At 36.3% G+C, this 21,026-nt stretch overlaps 1 protein-coding gene across 1 annotated transcript in view; it reads right to left on the bottom strand.

Annotated features, from left to right (window-relative positions):
• Nucleotides 1-21,026, bottom strand: part of CD2AP (CD2-associated protein) — a 165,150-nt gene that overhangs the window by 138,181 nt on the left and 5,943 nt on the right. The window contains exon 2 of the mRNA XM_011986877.1: nt 1,411-1,571. Within this exon, the coding sequence (XP_011842267.1) occupies nt 1,411-1,571 (161 nt within the window). The remainder of the gene's footprint in view (nt 1-1,410; nt 1,572-21,026) is intronic.

The following is a 21,026-nucleotide window of genomic DNA, read 5'->3' as shown; positions in this document are numbered from 1 at the left end:
ACCGCATGTTCTCACTCATAGGTGGGAACTGAACAATGAGATCACTTGGACACAGGAAAGGGAGCATCACACACTGGGTCCTATTGTGGGGAGGGGGTAGAGCGGAGGGACAGTATTAGGAGATATGCCTAATGTAAATGATGAGTTAATGGGTGTAGCACACCAACATGGCACATGTATACATATGTAACAAACCTGCACGTTGTACACATGTACCCTAGAACTTAAAGTATAATTAAAAAAAAAAAAAATTTTGAATTGAATCATCAAAATCATGCTATAACTACAATTTTAAGAAATCTTTGTGAGACCATCTGATATAGTTTGGCTATTTCCCCACCAAATCTCATCTTGAATTTCCACATGTGTGAGGGACCCAGTGGGAGGTAACTGAATCACAGAGGCAGGTCTTTCCTATGCTGTTCTCATGGTAATGAATAAGTCTCACAAGATCGGATAGTTCCTTAAGGAGGAGTTTCCCTGCACAAAATAGCTCTCTCATTGCCTGCCACCATCCACGTACGATGTGACTGGTTCCTCCATGCCTTCCACCATGATTGTGAGGCCTTCCTAGCTATGTGGAACTGTAAGTCCAATAAATCTTTCTTTTGTAAAAAAAAAAAAAAAGAAAGAAAGAAAACTAATACATAGAAAACAAGACAATTATAACTGATACGTAAATATACAGATACTCTTTACTCTTTTTTTTCTTCCTAAACTACTGAGAATTTTATAAGTTTGTAATTGATAAGAGTCCTAAAGATTGTTTTCTGGCAGAAGTGACTAGAATATTTACTAAAAAATGAATGTTTGGTAGTAGTTGAAGAAGACAGTTTGGCTGATAACTGCTAGAATGCTGAAATACAAAAAGTATAACCAAATGCATTTTGTTGTCAGAAAAGCAACAAAAAACAATGAGAAGACCAGTGAGGTAACTGTCCCAGACTTCAGTTCAAAGTCTGCTGTCTTAGCTAACCAACAGTAGACAAAATCACTTAACCTCTCAATCTAAAAACCCAGATATTTAAAATGGGGCTACTATCTGTCATAGCTATTTCGTAAGAATACTACAGGCTGAAATGAGAATATATACAGCAAGTCTGCTTTATAAATTACTAAGTGCCACCCAAATGAAAGCTATTATTTATTTTAAAACAATCAGTAACCAGGTAGATACACACAACCATATACAAGCATATATACACAAACATATACATAGAGGATTACTATCCACCAGTACACAGAGCAACAATGATATCCATTATAGAGGTACTTGGACTGTATTTTCTCAAATGTTACAAAGAAAACATTTACCTAAAACATTTTAATTTTAAAAGTATATCTACTTCTTAACATTTAAAGATTAAATCTTATGAAGCAACAGCTAGAAATTTAACTGAAAATACTTACCTTAACAAAATTATCAGGGAACATTCCTCTTCTCCCATTTAGTTCTCCTTCTAGCCATCCTTCCTCCTGTAGTTTTTTCACATTCCTGATGATTTCTCCAACTCGAATAGTTAATTCATCGTCATGTACAGCATCATAGTCATACTCCACAATATAGTCAACTAAAAAAGGGGGGAAAAACGAAATGTCTAAAATCTAATTCACAAAATACTATAAACTATATTAATAAACTTATAACTATGGAATCTATTTAGCAACAATATTTAATACCACAAAGACATCAGCAAGGCTTGTTTCAATTACTTTAAATATTTGGCTACATCAGCAAATTTCTTGAATACCTTAGTATAGAGTACAATACAGCTATTAAGTGGGAGCCTCAAAAGAAAAATAATGCATAATTCATGCCATCAGACACTCTTACAATCACATGCATATCCTTTGTAGCAGACAGAGTCTGAGGTGGTCTCCATGATCCCCACTTCCTCGTATTCATGTCCTTATGTAATTCTCTCTCTTTGACTGCCAATGTGACCTGTGATTGACCTCTAACCAACAGAATATGACAGCAGGCACCTGTAATCCCAGCACTTTGGGAGGTCGAGGCAGACAGATCACTTAAACTCAGGAGTTCGGGCCGGGTGCAGTGGGTCACACCTGTAATCCCAGAACTTTGGGAGGTTGAGGCGGGTGGATCACGGGGTCAAGAGATGGAGACCATCCTGGCCAACCTGGTGAAATCCCGTCTCTACTAAAAATACAAAAATTAGCCAGGTGTGGTGGTGGGCACCTGTTATCCGAGCTACTCAGGAGGCTGAAGTAGAAGAATCGCTTGAACCTGGGAGGCAGAAGTTGCAGTGAGCCGAGAACGCGTCACTGCGCTCCAGGCTGGCGACAAGAGCGAGACTCAGTCTCAAGAAAAAAACAAAAAAAAACTCAGTAGTTCAAGACCAGCCTGGGCAACACAACAAAACCCCGTCTCTACAAAAATGCAAAAACTAGCCAGACATGGTAGTGTGGGCCTGTAGTCCCAGCTACTTGGGAGCACTGCTTGACCCCAGGAGGTCGAGGCATCAGTGAGCCTAGCCTGGGCAACAGACTCAAAAAAAAAAAAAAGATGATGACAAAGACAATGATTTGCACGTAATTACTTAAGGCTGTAATGCATATCTTAATAGGAGACTTCTTCCCTTGCTGGCTTTCAAGACACAAGCTGCTATGCTGTAAGCTAATCTACAGAGAGGGCCACAAGCTAGCAACTTAAGGAGGTCTCTGACTGACATCAGGAAACTGAGGCCCTTACTCCCACAACCCAAAAGTAAATGAATGATACGAACGAACACATGAGCTTGGAAGCAGACCCTTCCCCAGTAGAGCCCCAAATGTGAACCCAACCCTGGCCAACATCTTCAGTGCAACCTAGAAGAGGACCCAGCTGGCCATGCCCAGACTCTTAAACCACAGAAACTATTAGCTAATAAATACATATAGTTGTAAACTACTAAGTTTGTGTTACTACTGTATGTAAAAACAGAAAACAAACTCTAAAGTGAAGATTAATATACATTTAATTTACCTCTTTTAATAACAGGATTTTAGATTACAGGATCACATAAGCGTATTTTTAGTATTTTACAAGGTTCAATTTTTAAAAAGCATTAACAGCTTTCCTGCTCAAGATGGCAGACTAGCCATATCCCCATTCATCTTTTCTTCCTCCACAAGACTGATTAAAAAGAAAATACACACACACACACCAACCACCACAACAATCACAACCACAAACACCAAAAAAAAAGGAAAGTGAGTATGGTCAGACACTGTCGTTTGTTAAACCAAGAGCCATTCCCACACATTGCCCATTCCCCTCCTTCCTTTCTCATAGAACCTTAATTTTGTTCAGTATTTTGAGACCCTGTATTTTACAGGCGAAGATTCTCTCAGCCCCAGCGGGTTACATATTCACTAGTCTAGGTATGTACTGCTCAGACACTAAGTACAATCAGGTCAGCTGAAAAATCTTGTGTTTAAATGCCAACTACAGTTAAGTAAGTGCCAGCATATCTAATTTCCAAAGAGGCAAAGGTCTAGAGATAGTCTACGTATAGCAACTTTAATCACATACAATTAAATATACACAGTGAATGGTTTTCAAATAAGCATGGGATGAATGAATTCTTTTCATTTTTATTTTTTTAATAGAGATGGGTGTCTGGCTATATTTATATTGCTCAGCCTGGTCTCAAACTCCTGGGCTCAAGCGATCCTCCCACCTCACTCTCTCGAAGTGCTAGGATTACGGGCGTGAGCAACCATGCCCAGCCAAGATGAATGAATTCTAACTTTCTTCTGGGAAGGTTTTACTTGACTTTAAAAACAAAATACAGGCTGGACTCGGTGGCTCATGCCTGTAATCCCAGCACTTTGGGAGGCCGAGGCAGGCGGATCACAAGGTCAAGAGATCAAGACCAACCTGGCTAACACAGCGAAATCCCATCTCTACTAAAAACATAAAAAATTAGCTGGGTGTGGTGGCGGGTGCCTGTAGTCTCAGCTATCAGGAGGCTGAGGCAGGAGAATGGCGTGAACCCGGAAGGCGGAGGTTGTGAGCCGAGTCGCGCCACTGCACAGCAGCTTGGGCGACAGAGCGAGACTCTATCTCAAAAAAAACAAGGAAGGAAAGGCCTCCTGTAGACTTTGGATGTTCTTTAATGACAATTTGATACCCACAATTGCTATAACCACTTGAGACGAGAAGAATAGCAGATACCTGATTAACATAGAAGAGAAAAAAGATGAAAATGACCTGCATCTTTGCTGGATTCATCAAACTGCTAGATTAACCACCTTTAACTATAATACCTTCAGATTCGTTACATGAAGTAGTTTCTTAACTTTTTAGACAGGATTTCTATTTGCAGCTGAAAACATCCCAACATGATTTAAGGGACCCGGCAAGAAATGTTAACAAATGTCTGAAAGTGGACGCACAGCTGATAAAGCCAAGAAGAGGAAGCCTAGAGAACTTAAGAGAGCTATAAATGAAATACCAAACTGCTCTGTAGACCTCAAAAACACCAGAAATTCAGAAAACATAGGCTCACATGAAATGCATGCAGGGCTAAAATAAGGGAAATTACTCAATCTCTATATCAACCACAATAATTCAATGAGATAAAATGCTAAATAGTATGACATTTTCCTTCCAAAGCAAAAAACTGAAGGGTTAATCTACAAAATAAAAATAAAAAATAGTTTAGGGAAACTAGTACAGCTATTATGGATGAATGCTGGTTTCCCAGAGCAATGAATACTGAGAAATTCAGAGGCCCCCAAAGCAATGGGCAGTTCCTGACTTGCTAATTCCAAAATAAAATTCTTAACATCTGCAGGGGCAGTGGCTCAGGCCTGTAATCCCAGCACTTTGGGAGGCTGAGGTGGGCAGATCACCCGAGGTCAGGAGTTCGAGACCAGCCTGGCCAATATTGTGAAACTCAGTCTCTACTAAAAACACAAAAATTAGCCAGGTATAGTGGCAGGAGCCTGTAATCCCAGCAACTCAGGAGGCTGAGGCAGAAGAATGGCTTGAACCCGGGAGGCAGAGGCTGCAGTGAGCTGAGGTCACGCCATTGCGACAGAGCAAGACTCTGTCTCAAAAACAACAACAACAAAACTCTTAACTCCTACCCACATAAACAGAGTTTCCAATTAGCTTTTTATCCATTTATTATTTACTCTTATGAGCAGACAATAGTTGATCATGAAAGACCCATCATAAACTGAAAAACTACTTGGAGAAAGGGTAAGCAAGGGTGGGGAGTAACAACAGAGATGGGAGAATGGTTACATGCAGGGAGACTAATCAAATTTTAAATATTTCAAGGATAATGGAAGCTAAGTTTCGCTATGTCGGGGAAAGGAGTTACAAACATATATGGAAAAAGCTACTTTCAATCCTGTGATATTGAATTGTAATGAGCAGTATCAGCATGAACTTAACAGTTTTGAATACATAACATGGAGAAATAAACAGATACAAATATATGTATACATGTACATATATACAGATACACATATAATCAACACACACACATATACACATACACCCTAGCTCTGTCCAATGAATGGATCTGAAACCAGCAACATTCCAATGGTAATGAGCAAACCAAATGCCAAGACTTCATAAACACCACCTACTACTAAAAGGAATCAGGACTCTTTAGGAAAATGGCCAATTCCAAGGCTAAGCAGGAAAAGTATAAGATTAGCCTGGAACATTTTGTTGTGCCAGAAAGCAAGGAAGTTGTCAGAAAAATGAAATGGTATCAAACTGACCCACAGAAGTGATATCAAAAGGGTTCTTACTGGCCAAATCAGGCCATTTTGAGCATCAAAATAATGAAATTAAAAGAATATACCCCACTGAATAAAATAAGCCATGAGTCCATACAGATTACAAATTAATGTTAATTTCTTAAATGTTATGGTTGTATTGTGATATGGTCCTGGTTTATAAAAAAAATACACTAAAATACTTGTATGAAAGATAATCAGTCAGGAAAAAAATTATTTGTGCTATACAAATAACATTTCTACAACTTCGTGATTACTTCAAAATTAAGAAGTTAAAATACACGCACAAATGTATATCCTCAAGAGATGTAAAGTTTCTAAAAGGACAGAATGCTTTAAGAAGTGAGAAAATTTTAAAGTTTTTAAAGTTTATGTCTTACAAAATATCTTACTGTTTTTTGAAGAGGTGGAGACAAATCCAAGAAAATGTTCCAAAACAGGTAAAACAAAGGCACAAAGAAAAAGATGAAAACAAGGAAAAGGCACAATCAATCTAACATCCAATTAACAGAAATTCAAGAAAGAGAAAAAAATGGGGAATTAACCATGAAATAACACAAGAAAATAATCCTAAAACAATCTTCAAACAGAAACAGGTCTGAGGGAATCCAATGAAATGAACAAATTTTAAAACATATTCATATTCAGTGAAATTTCATAATAACAATAAACAGATCCTAGAAAGCTCTCTGACAAGAAATAAAAATTTCATCTACAAAAGATTAAGAATCATTTTGGAACACTTCTCATTGGCAATACTGGATTCTAGAAAAAGAAAAATTAAAAGTCACTGAAGTATTGAAGTATTGTATACTCTGCCAAATCAGCAGGCAAGCATAGGATATAACATTTTCACACATTCAACAATAAAGAAAATTAACTCCCACATATGAAATTACATAATGTTATCCAGCAAACTTAAAATATGAACCAAAACAGAGGAAGACATGAAATCCTAGAAATAGTAGCACCAACCTCGGAATAAAATAAGCACTAAACTTGCAGCTGTGCAACAAATCTAAGGAACAAACAGTCTATACTAAACAGGAGACACAAAGTTCTAGGAAGTATCTGACAGAAAAGCAGCATGGGGTACAAACTTTGAAATTGTATGCTATCCTTATAAATCTGGAACTCAGAGAGACAGGAAAGTCAGTTAAGGACAAAAAAACTAAAGATGATTAGAAACTTTTGAAAAGGCAAAGAACTGTACAATGCTGAAAATGCAATTGGCCGGGTGCAGTTGCAGCTCACACCTGTAATCCCAATACTTTGGGAGGTTGAGGTGGGTGAATCCCTTGAGCCCAGGAGTTCAAGACCAGCCTGGGCAACATGGCAACCCCCATCTCTACAAAAAAATACCAAAAAAATGTAGTCAGGAGTGGTGATAACGTGCCTATAGTCCCAGTTACCGGGGAAGCTGAAGTGAGAGGATGGCTTGAGTGACAGAATGGCTTGAGCCCAGAAGGTGGAGGGTGCAATGAGCAGAGATCACATCACTGCACTCCAGTTTGGGCAACAGAGCAAGACAGGAAGGACAGAAAGGAAAGGAAAAAGGGAAGGCAACGGAGAAGGGTAAGGGAAGGAAAAAAGGAAAGACGAAAGTGAAAGGGAAAAGGGAAAGGAAAGGGAAAAAAAAGGAAGAAAAGGAAAGGAAGTAAAGCAAAAAAGAAAAGGAAAAGGAAAGGAAACAAAAAAGGAGAAACGAAAAATATAATCATCATATGTACTACTTGGCTTCACAGTAAAAAAAACACTACATGGTCATAATAATGTGAAGTAATTATTTTAACTTTGACAATTATTGTATAGCAAAACAAAAGGACCAAATTATGGCTGTAGAACAAAATATAAATGTTAACAGCCTTGACATTATAAAGGATAATAATTCTGAAAAAGAACTGAAAGAGGGAGGTTGGTAAAGGAAAGAGTAAAGGGATGAATATCATTATCATACAAAGTGCTAAGTCCACAAATACTCTATTAGTTGCTAGAAAAAGAAATAAAAGTATAAACCCTTACTATGTTCGGATAAAGAGAAAACGTGAGATTGTAAATAAGCTAAATATTTTCAAGTTAAAAATAAACCAAAATCAACAACAGAAACTAATTATTTAGAAATACAAAAGCCAAAACATTAAAACAGATAGATTTAGACAGTGTTTTCCCTATGGAGAATGAGAATAGGAGCAGAGAACAATGAGGCAAGGAAATAGTGTTTGTTAAGTCATTTAATATTTTTTGTATTTGTATATCATGTGCAGAATTACTTTGATAAGATTTTTAAGCAGTAAATATTAAAGTGGTTTGTTCAATATTACAGCAAAAACGTTTATAGCATCACATAACTGCATACATGTGTGATAATTAAGAAGTTCACTGAGTCAAAGAAAATCTATTTTACTTCCCTAAGAGAAAATGCCATACGGTAAATAGGGTTAAATTCCCTGTTCTTTTAAACTTATTCACAATTAAGTTTGTAATATTAAACTGCAAAAAGTGAAAGACAAAGAGGAAAGAAAATCTTAAACAAAGGTTATCAGAGAAGCAACATTTAGACTAATGGGTGAAGCCAGAAGGCAGATTAGTATTTTAAATGTGTGGAAAGAAAATACCTACAAATCTTAAACTCTCTATACCCGAGAAAATATCCTTAAAAAAAGAAGGAAAAATAAAGACACTTCGGACAAACCAGAAGTGGGACTTTGCTACACAAAAAGAAAACTCTGAGGGATGTTCTCTGAGAAGAGCAAAGGAAAGAAAAAAGATTCAATATGAAGTATCAGCAAAGTAGAAAGGAAAGCAAAAACAAAAGAAACAGTAAGTATACAGGTATACAAACATTGAATGAATAAAAACGGTAACATCATATAGGAAATTAAAAATACAGAAAGATTAAAATAACAAAGTAACAAAGTTGGGAGTTAAAACTGTTCCAAGATCCTTGTATGGTATAACAGAGTAAAGTTATTAACATCAGATTTGTATAAGTTGAGAATGCATGTAGTGATCACTAAAATAAAAGAAAAAGCATAAAAATGCCAAAAATCGTGGGGAGAAAGAATAAACAAATTTTTAAAATACTCGACTGGCAGTTTCAGCTCCAACAAGTAAAAGGCTTTAAAGTTATCACTCCCACCCTGACAAGAAAAAGGCTAAACCAACTTAAAATCAATTAATTTCCTCGGATCCATTAGAAAATTGAGGACACAGAGCAAACTACCACCTAAAGATATGGAGAGGAAGCAGGTAAAGCCAGAGAGTCATGGATGAGCTCTATTTATTACCTAGAGTAGAAGCTGCTGGAGTCATAAATTAGCAGGAACACCATTAGTCTCCTAGAGCAGTTCTAACAAACCACCACAAAGTGAGTAGCTTGAAAGAAGAGAAATTTATTCTCCTCTTTCGGGAGGCGAGAGGGCAAAATCAAGGTATCAGCAGGGTTAGTTCTTTCTAGAGACTCTGAAGAAATCACTCCATGCTTCTATCTGGCTTCTGGTGGCTGCCAGCAATTTTTAGCATTCCTTTGCTTACATAATTCCAACCTCTACCTCCATCTTGACATGACCGTTCCACTGTTATGTCTCCATCTCAAATCTCACCCTCTCCTTACTCTTTTCCAAGGACACTAATCATTCAATTTATTAAGAATTTCTTCATCTCTGAATCCTTAATCACATCTGAAAAGACTATTTCTCTCTCTTTTTTTGATGCAAAGTCTTACTCTGTCACCCAGGCTGGAGTGCAGTAGAGTAATTTCGGTTCACTGCAACCTCCACCTCCCAGGTTCAAGTGATCCTCCCACTTCAATCTCCTAAGTAGCTGGGACTATAGGGATGCACCAACATGCCTGGCTAATTTTTTGAAATTTTTCTGTAGAGACATAGTCTCATTATATTGCCCAGACTTGTCTCAAACTCCTGGGCTCAAGTGATCCTCCCATTTGGCCTCCCAAAGTACTGAGATTACAAGCGTGAGCCACCATGCCCAGCCAACTATTTGTATTTATATGTATGAAGGGTTAAGACTCAGACATACCTTTTTTGGGGACAAAAATTCAATCCAGTACAAACACTTAAGTGGTAATTTTGATGACTTGCTGGAGGTTGACTGTGGAATAGCATGAAAGTGGGAAACTCCTAAGGGAATGCTGTCCTATCGGGGAGTCCCCACACTTTTGTGAGTTTTATGGTACTGCCAGATTCTAACAGTAAAGAGCCAAGAAAAATCGCCTTATAGTTCTAGCAAGGAGGAAAAAAAAAGTAATCACTGTGAAATACAACCTGAGTATTCTCTGCAACAAAGGCCTACACTCCAGGGGAAAGACTGTCAGGGGCTTTATACCACCTAGGAATGGGAATTTCCCTGATTCTAGTCCGCTCCACAGCTCCAGGACATCGATCTACTAAAAAACAGAAATTTAATAATTAAGATTATAGTATATTTCCCCTCTCCCACATGCTACCACCACATCAATGAGGCTCCAGCATTTACAGCTGAAAGAGCTGCAAGATGCAGATTCTATCTGAGAAAGAGTTCTAAGGGAAACCCAAAGAAAGCAAGGAAGACAGAAACAAAGACACTACAGGAATGTGAACCCTCTGGCACCTACAGCTAGAGCAAACATTAAACACAATCCAACACCTAGGCAGATAAACATAAAGCCTCACACTAACGATTTAACTACCACAGTTCCTATTACCTAATAGGACATATCCAACCTTCAAAAAATTTCAAGTCATGCTAAGAAGGCAAGAAAAAGCAAGTCTAAAGAGACAAAGCAAGCATCTGAACCAGACTCAGATATAACACATTATTTTTTAGTTATCTGGCAGGAAATTTAAAATAACTATGATTTATATGCTAAGGGTGATGATATAAAAAGCAAACAACATGCAAGAAAAAATGGATATGGTAAGCACATAGAATCTCTAGAAAAGAAACAGAAGGAAAAGCTGGAAATCAAAAACAATACAACAAATAATCGATAACACTGACACATTCATCAGTAGACTATATATAGTCAAGGAAAGAATCAGTAAGCTTGAAGAGAGGTCAAAAGAAATTTTCCAAACTGAAATGCAAAGAGAAAAAGAATTATAAAAAACAAAAAAATCCCAGGACAGAATATCCAAGAACTGTGAAAAACTTCAAGAGGTACAAACACACATAATTGGAATTCCAGAAGAAGATGGGAAACAGAGCAGAAGAAATATATGAACTAATAATAATAATGGCTGAGAATTTTCCAAAAATAGTAAGGTACACCAAACCACACATTAGGAAAACTAAGAGAACAAAATTAGGATACAAACAAAAAACATCTACACCTGGATGTATCACATTCAATGGAAGAAAATCAAAGGCAGAGAAAATCTTGAAAGAAGCCATCACAAAATATCACCCTATCTGTTGAGGTACAAGGATAAGAATTTCTCATCAGAAAACATGAAGGCAAGAAAGCATGGAATAAAATATTTAAAGCATTGGGAGAAAAAAAAAAAAAAAAAAAAAAAACACCAACCTAGAAATCTGTATCAAGTAAAACTATCCTTCAAAGGGAAAGAGAAATAAAGACTTTTTCAAACAAAAACAAGAATTCACTGCCAGCAGACCTGCCACGGAAGAAATGTTAAAAGAAGTTCTTCAGAGAAAACGAAAATTATACAGGTCAGAAACTCAAATCAATATGAAGAAGGAGCATAGAAGGAATAAATGAAGATAAAACAAAATAACTTTTTTATTCTTAATAGATCTAAAAGATAACTGCTTAAAAGTCGTAATAGTAACAACGTATTGCATGATTCTAGCATACGAAAAGGTGAAATTAATGAATGTCATAAGGGACAAGCGGAATAAGGAATACCCTATGGTACCGGCACTACACATGAAGTGTTGCAGTGTTATTTAAAGCTGAATTTAACACTACTTATAAATGTATATTGCAAACTCCAGGGCAAGCACTAAAAATAAAAATTAAGTATAACTGAATGTTAAAAGAGAACCTAAAATGGAATCATATAAAACGCTCAAACAGAAAAATGGAGAAAAAATAATGCAACCAAAAACTATTATTTGAAAACATCAATAAAATCAATAAATCTCTAGAATGACCAAGAGGAAAAAACAGAAGGCCCAAATTACTAATATCAGGAATAAAAGAGGGAATATCTCTACAGACCTTACATTCATTAGAACAATAGTAACTTGCGGCCAGGACTTCAAGGCCAGCCTGGGTAACATAGCAAGATGCTATCTCTACAAAAAACAAAAATACGTGTGTGGGGCAGCACCTATAGTCCTAGCTACTTGGGAGCCTAACGGGGGAGGATCCCTCGAACCCAGGAATTTGAGGTTGCAGTGAGCTACAATCACACATTTGCACTCCAGCCTGGGCAACAGAGCAAGACCCTGTCTCAAAAAAAAAAAAAGATTACAGGTGTGAGCCCCCAAGCCCAGCCTTCCATGTACCAAGAAGGCACCATCTTTGAACTCTCCTCACTAGACACCAAATTTGTCAGTGCCTAGATCCTGGACTTTCCAGCCTGTGAGCAATACATTTCTGTTGTTCATAAATTACGTAGTCTAAGGTATTTTGTCATAACAGCTTCAAGGAATTATGATGGAAATTCGTAACAAAACTGTGTAGAGAGGGGAAATTTCTAAACTTAAAGTAAAATGGTCAAAGCTTCAAAGTAACTAAACTGGAAACAGGCAGTAAATACTTGCAACAAACAAGAAAATGAATTAAAAGCATTTATAAGAACCAAAAAAAGGAAATCTCAACTGAAAGCAGGTAAAAGAAAGTAAAGTACATTACTTAAAATGAAGTACAGCAAACTCTAAGAACTTAATCCTTACCTAAAAAAAAAGTTTGGCTTAAGTTGGTTCTGCTTGTGGGTGCTGGTTAGGCATTTTTTAAATGGATTTACTAGCTGTTAATAACTTTAAAAAAAAAATCAGTATTTAAACAAAAAGGATATCTGAAAATCAAGCTTAAAAATCTTAAAATCCATAATTTTTTAAATTATTACTTGCAAAAATATTGGTGGCAATATTATAAAAGATTTTCTACTAGTCTGCTTTAATAAATATGCATTATTTTGATAATAAAAAATCACTTCAAAAAAATAAACAACTTACACAAATTCCAAATAGGCATAAGTTGTATGGGCACTGACTACTTTTAATTCTTGTCAACACAATACAGATAAATATCACAATGGCATCTAACAGAGTCTGTCAAATTAACCTTACCTATATTATACCACTGATCATAGTATACTATTGAGTATTAACCTTTATTACAGCAGATGACAAAATATAAAAAATTACACAAAAATATATTTCAGTATGAGGTAAAAAAATAATTACAAGCTTTACTCTCAAAGAAGTAGTAATATGATGAAAATAACGGTTCCACCTCTTATTTCCTGATTTTATATATATTACACACACACACTCACACCCAGGCACACATGTATCAGGAAGAAAGAAATATACGTATTTACTTTTTATTCCCAGGGCTAAGTATTTCTTACCACAAACCAAGACTTTACCATAATTATTCCCAGAACTAAATATTTACTCTTTACCATAAATAGAGAAATGCAAAACTGATTAGCATTTCTCAATGTCATTAATAACATTTCCTTATTTAAGTCCTCTAAAGTTAGGTACCAGATCCATTAGTCAAAATACTACTAATAAAAACGACAATATCATCCTAAAGTCCTTTTAATTACATATTAGAAATTCCATCATGTATTTTCTCAAGCTTGTTAAATACGGAACTGATAAGCAGCATTTCTTACATGTTTTTCAACAGAGATAAGTAAATCTAGTCATTCTTAAGATAGTGAACAAATTACACACAAAACCCACCCTTCCTCTTTGTACTTCAAATAGCATACAAAGGTTTGCATAGTACAATGCACTCTTAGCACATATCCAAAGAGAAAAAGAGAAGGAAATTTGATACAAGGAAATTTTTACACAGTATTATATTCTTCCTAATGTTACTAAATTAGAATAAGTGACAGATATCCACAAAAAAAAACCGTAAAGTTTAAAAAACAAAAAAGATTTTTATCTCGAAGACTGATTACTTGAGACAATTCTAAAAACAAAGAAAGTACCACGTACATGTGATTAATGACTTGTCCTAAAATAATAAATCTTAAAAACAAAAAACATACAAAAATCTAAAGAGCAAACAAGTTGGAAAATTCAATTAAATATTCTCATTCCTCATCTTTATTCCCACTATTAACTTCAAAAAAAAATAGAAATTATGTTTAAGCATGTTTCAAGTCAGATCAAAAAAAAAAATACCATATGAATTGCCATCATAAAGTTTTATAGAACTCACCAAAAAACAACCCTAGGAAAACTTTTGGGTATGTAAGTAAAAGACCAATGTGTCACAGTTAAAATTTGTCAAAAGTCTCTTAAGAGGCCAGGCATGGTGGCTCTTGCCTGCAATCCCAGCACTTAAGGAGGCCCAGGTAAGAGGACTGCTTGAAGCCCAAGAGTTCAAGACCAGCCTTGGCAATATGGCAACCCTATATCTACAGTTTTTGTTTTGTTTTGTTTTTAATTAGCCAGGCATCGTGATGGCACATGCCTTAGTCCCAGCTACTCAGGAGACTAAGGTGGAAGGATCGCTTGACTCCAGGAGGTCAAGGTTGCAGTGAACTATGATAGTACCCCTATACTCCAGCCTAGGCGACAGAACAAGACCCTGTTCCTTAAAAAAACAAACCAAAAAAAAGTCTCTTTAGAGAAAATAGTTACTCAAACAAACGAATACCAACCTACAGTTTCTAGATGATAAATATTTAAATTTCTTCATTTTTTAAAGCACACTACGAAAGTCATTTCAATTCATATTACTTGCTTTGTTTAACTCAACAATCTTCCTTCTCAAAATGTTTTAAGATATAATTAAGAGAACGAGTTTTAACATCAGACCAATGAAAGTTTGATTCTGTCTCCTCCACATCTTATCTCTGACTTGGACAAGTAACAATCCCTCTAACCTCATTTCCTGAACCTGAAGAATGGGAAGACTAATGTTTTACCTCATGTTCTTGTGGGGAACTGAATGCTCCGTACATTCAGCCTAGCATAGTAAGAATTCCCTAAACATTAATAATTAAGTATCAACTAAAAATGAATTTTAAAATTACCAAAAAATAGGAAGTTGCTATGTAAGAATTTCCCTCAGTTTCCAAACAGACTTCTATTTTTTAAAAAACTAGTCGAGTGCAGCCGGGCACAGTGGCTCACGCCTGTAATCCCAGCACTTTGGAAGGCCGAGGCGGGCGGATCACCTGAGGTCAGGAGTTCGAAACCAGCCTGGCCAACCTGGTGAAACCCCATCACTACTGAAAAAAAAAAAAAATACAAAAATTAGCCAGGCATGGTGGCAGGTGCCTGTAATCCCAGCTATTCGGGAGGCTGAGGCAAGAGAATCGCTTGAACCCAGGAGGCGGAGGTTGCAGTGAGCCGAGATCATGCCATTGCACTCCAGCCTAGGGGACAAGAGCAAGACTTCGTCTCAAAAAAAAAAAACACTAGTTGAGTACAGTAATGAAAAGCAGGGAAGAGGGAAGAGTAGAAAAAAGAAGTTCAGGCCGGGCACGATGGCTCAAGCCTGTAATCCCAGCACTTTGGGAGGCCGAGACGGGCGAATCACGAGGTCAGGAAATCAAGACCTTCCTGGCTAACACGGTGAAACCCCGTCTCTACTAAAAAATACAAAAAACTAGCCGGGCGAGGTGGCGGGCACCTGTAGTCCCAGCTACTCTGGAGGCTGAGCCAGGAGAATGGCGTGAACCCGGGAGGCGGAGCTTGCAGTGAGCTGAGATCCGGCCACTGCACTCCAGGCCGGGCGACAGAGCGAGACTCCGTCTCAAAAAAAAAAGAAAAAAGAAGTTCAATCTGTAGCTGACTAAACAATCGAGATAACTCACTACCTGAGGACCAAACTAAAGATTTTTAAAACATAATTAAGTTATATAGACAACTACAAGAACCTGTAAGAACAACAGCAGTAAGAATCATTAAAAATTCAGAAGTAATCATTTGAGTCTCTCCATGGTTCCAAGCATCCACCCAAAATAAACACATACAGAAAACAAAAATCTAAACTCTTCATTATTTTTTAAGAAACAAAGTCTCACTCAGTTGCATAGGCTGGAGTGCAATGGCACAACCATGGCTCACTGTAGCCTCAAACTTCCAGGCTCAAGTAATGCTCCCACCTCAGCCTCCCAACTAGCTGGGACTACAGGTGCATGCCACCACACCCGGCTATCTCTTTTTTTTTTTTTTTTGTAGAGATGGAGTCTTGCTTTGTTGCCCATGCTGGTCTCAAACCCCTGGTCTCAAGCAATCCTCCTGCCTCAGTAAATTCTCATAATCAAAAAATATTGAGCACTTGAAACGTGGCTAGTCCAAACTGAAATGTTATATAAATGTAAAATATACATCAGATTTCAAGATTTCTTTCATATATAAGAAAAAAGGTAAGCTATCTCATTAATAACTTTTTATACTGAATACATTATGAAATAATGTACTTTCTTTAACCCAACATACATTCAAAATATTATTAAAATTAATTTCATCTGTTCCTTTTTAAGTGTGGCTACTAGAAAATTTAAAATTACATATATGTAACTTAACCCAGTATGTCTCAAAGAATATATATGTATACTTGCTTCACAACACCTACCTTAAAGATTTTATCATTTTATAGTTCAAACATTAAGTTATTTTGAATGAACTCTTTAAACTAAAAATTAAGCCTTTATGCCTAAATGTGTTTAACAAGTTAAATTGGAGACCCATACAGAAATGTCTCTCTCTGCCAAACTTTCCCTTTATTTATATGCACGGAGTAGGCAATCAGCAGATTCACCTGACAAGATTCTTAACATCCCTGATTACTGATTCTCTATTAAAGGGATTTAAGAGCTTCACTGAGCCATACAGAAAGGATTAAAGAGTTTATTTCTAAAAAAAAGTTAGATCTCATCCATGATCTTGAAACAGTAATTTCATTAGGCAACATCCTATTAGTCTGCTTTAGGTGGACATATTTCAATATATTTAAATTTTGTATCATTTGTTAGGTTGGCCCTCTCTACCCAATTACTCCAAATTAAAGTATTATTGAATCAGACTTAGTGGATACATAGCAGGCTCCCAATTTTCTGCCAGTCAATACAAGTGTTAAATTTTGTAAGTACACTAAAATAAGTGATACAGTCTCCAGCATCAATGAGCTCAGATCAAGAAAGGTCATTTACACACTAAGAGAATAACAAAGAAGTTTTTATTTAAGTTTTAAACTATGAAGTTCTAAGCATAAGTTCAACTGCATTTTGTAGCATATAATCTAGGAATTTAGAATAATTTGTGAGAAAAAGGGTTATATTGAGATGTGAAATACAGCCGTTTATTTCCATTTGACACTCATTCTGAAAATTTAACAAATTTATTTTCATCATTAAATAAATTGTTTTGATCTGCTTCCTAAAATGTGTTTGATAAGAACGGCCAAATTAGTAGGTAAGTCAAAATGAATTCCTCTTAAATGGTTGTGCACAAATGCCCACACACACACCAAAACAGTCAGGCAAAATACTCACCAGACTGCAACCTGCTACAGCACAACAGGAATTTTAATTAAAGTTTAAGGCAAAACTTGGATCTTAGGAGAACATACTTCTAAATAAACCGAAAGTTGTTTCTAACACAAAGAATTAGAAAACCCCTAGAGAACAGTATACACATTTGAAAGACCAACTTTAAATGTCTCCTAAAAACACTCTAACCAAGACTATGCAGTCTCAATTTTACAAATACAGTATATGAACTTCTACATTTACAATCCAAAAAACTTTGGCACTTGATTATTACAATAATCGTGATAAATACTCCAGGAATGACACTTTTAAAGTCAGTCTAGATGTTAGGTAAATACCCAGCCTCTTTAGTACTGGGAACACTGACAGGACAGTAAGAAGGATAAGACAGTTTTAATATTTCAGGTAAAAGTACACATCTCAAAGGATCAGCTCAAGAGAAGGCTTGCTTAATTCTAAAGACTCTTTGCCAGAAGTGGAGGAAAAAATACCTTAGCTACTGCCAGTACTCAGTATATCATCACTGGTCAAACTAATGAGCGATGAACAAATCCCATTTCCTTCAGTGCAGGAGTCTATATTCTAATATTCCATATACTTCTCCTATTACATTTTAACATTTCTGACATTGACCCTATACTCTCATTTATTTGTCTAATGGATTCACATATTAACTTTCATTGTTACTATGTTGTCTTACTCCTATCACATAAGCCATCCCAGCACATTCATGACATTCATCAAAAACTGGAGGGAGGAAGAGGCAGAAGCATTTATGTCAGAACCCAGGGGTTGTGAGAAGTTTAAAAAAAAAAAACATGTGATTCTAATAATATGCCCAATTCTTAACACTTGTAAACTACTTAAGGCACCAAAACTTTTATTTATTCTAAATCCCCAAGCATTTAACATGACATTAATCACATTCCTCACATTAAGGAAAATACTTCTTGATTAATCTCTCATCAGCAGCTTCTTTGCTTGATGATGTGCCATTGTGACAGGCCCTTTTTCTTAATATTGGTGTTAACTGTAACTATCACCACACTTAAAAGTGAAGTTATGCATCACTTAACAAAGGGGATGTATCCTGGGAAATGTGTCATAAGGCGATTTGGTCCATGTGTGAACATCACAGAGTGTACTTAAACCTAGATGGTACAGTACAGCCCACTACCCGCCTAAGCTATAGGGGATAGCCTACTGCTCTTAGGCTACAAACCTGTACAGCATGCTATTGTACTCAATACTGTAGGCAACTGTAACACAATGGTAAGTATCTGTATATTTAAACATAAAAAGGTATAGTAAAAATACAGTATAAGTAATAAAAATGGTACACCTACATAGGGTGCACCTACCATGAATAGAGATTACAGAACTGGAAGTGGCACTGGGTGAGTCAGTGATTGGTGAGCAAATGTGAAGGCCTACGACATTAGTATACACTACTACAGATTTTATAAACACTATACACTAAAGCTAACTACACTTTTTTTCTTTCTTTCTTTCTAATTTTCTTTCAAAATTAACCTTAGCTTACTGTTTTTTACTTTATAAACTTTCTTACTTTTTTGTAATAATATTTACAACACCAACACATTGTATAGTTGTACAAAAATATTTTCTTTCTTTATATCCATATTCTATAAGCTTTTTTCCATTTAAAAATTCTTTCCGTTTTAATCTTTTTTGTTATAAGACACAAACACACATTAGCCTAGGCCTGCAAAGATCAGGATCATCAATATCACTGTCTTCCGCCTCCATGTTTCACCCCACTGGTAAAAAGCGTGCATAGCGCTGTCATCACCTACAATAACAATGCCTTTTTCTGGAACACCCCCTGAAGGACCTGCCTGAGGATGTTTTACAGTTAACTTCTTTTAATAAGTAGAAGATGTACTCTCTAAAATAACAATTAAAAAACATAGTATAGTAAATATATAAGCCAGTAACACAGCCATTTATTGTCAATATATGTACCATATATAAATGTATGTATGTGCTATACTTTTATACAACTGGTAGTGCGGGTTTGTTGACACCAGCATCATCACAAACACAGTGAGTAATGCGCTGCACTACTATAGTGGGATGGCTACAACTCACTAGAGAAGAGGAATTTTTCAGCTTCATTATAATCTTAGGGGACCACCACCCAATACGTGGTTTATTATTGACCAAAACGTTCCTAAGGGGCTCATGATTGCATTCTACTAGAAACCCCTAATGATTACACAGTCACACCCTTGGAATTATCCAGATGCTGAATCATCAAAAAGAACCTAACCTAAGTGGCACTAATAAGGTACTAAAACAGGTACTGGAATCCAGGCTCCCATGCTAGTTACCTCTGTTTTGCAAATGAGTTGAGAAACTGAACAAGATCATGATGGGAAGTTTAACCAGCTACATAGTATTTGAAAGATTATAAAATACAAGTCTACTGGAGCCACTGGAAAGGACAGGTTCTAGGAAAGAAAAAATCCGTAACAATACCTGACACTGGAACAACATCTTAAGCCATTATCAATTTAGAATAGTGAATTTTTTTAAAAGCAGTGTTTCTTCTAGGGTAAAAGCACCTTTAAGTGCAAACAATTAGTAAATATGCTTTCAGTAAATCAAATAGGGTTCAATGAAAATGGTCAGGAAGAGTGTAGAACATCTAGCAACCTGAGACCTTCAGAAACAAAAACCAAAACATAACCAAAAAAAAAAAAAAAAAAAAAGAGGTAATATCAAGTTTAGTCCAAAGAAGAAAACATTTAGGAGCCCAGAAGGAAAATGCCTACTTCACTTGTGGTTAAAACCAAGGTTATGATTCAAAAATGAGTACAGCATAGTCTCGGGTTAGTGAAGTCCTAGTAAAATTTTATCTGTTTAAGAGACATAAATGTCTCTACTGTGAGCTACTGTCTAAATATCTACCTAACGTAAGCCAAAAAAAAAAAAAAAAGCAGGGAGGAGTGTGAGGGAGTATTGCCAAAGACAGGTACACACTATCAAAACAAAATTTAAAAAGCAACAACAGAAAAGGTCTTTCTAATAGCCAACCACCATTTCAGTGAAACCAAGAGACTCATAATTACTAATACTTTCAAGTTTTTTGTGCCTTATGTGGCCATTTATTATTATATTTACAGTTATAACTGCTTAACACCCTAAAGGATTGTGTACTTGTTTCTGAAACAGAAAGATATGCTGAGGTTTTGTAATCTGCTTCACATTGGGTATGAAAGGAAAAGGAACCTAGATGAAAAAGAGACAGAGCAAAAAAAAAAAAAAAAAAAAAAGGCACATCAAATCCCTGGGACCAAATAAACAGAGGGGGTGGCAATCTATACCCAGGGAATATCCTCCAGCGTTTGAGAGAGGATCCCATTTCACTCCAATAATTCTGGACCATTAGTACCATACTTACGGATTTAGCTACTAATGTAGACTACTAATATAGTCCCAGGACAGAAAATACATAAGCTTAGGGGATCACTATCTTGTATCACCTCTTGGTTCATCCTAAATAATTCCAATAACTAAGCTCACTTTTGTTCCTACAAATACCCACCTTGTACTTCTCCAATAAGAAATCCGGACCCTGTC

The sequence above is a fragment of the Mandrillus leucophaeus genome, unplaced genomic scaffold (genome assembly GCF_000951045.1).
Source record: "Mandrillus leucophaeus isolate KB7577 unplaced genomic scaffold, Mleu.le_1.0 Scaffold3, whole genome shotgun sequence".
Lineage (NCBI taxonomy): Eukaryota > Metazoa > Chordata > Mammalia > Primates > Cercopithecidae > Mandrillus > Mandrillus leucophaeus.
This window is presented reverse-complemented; position numbering and strand designations above follow the sequence as displayed.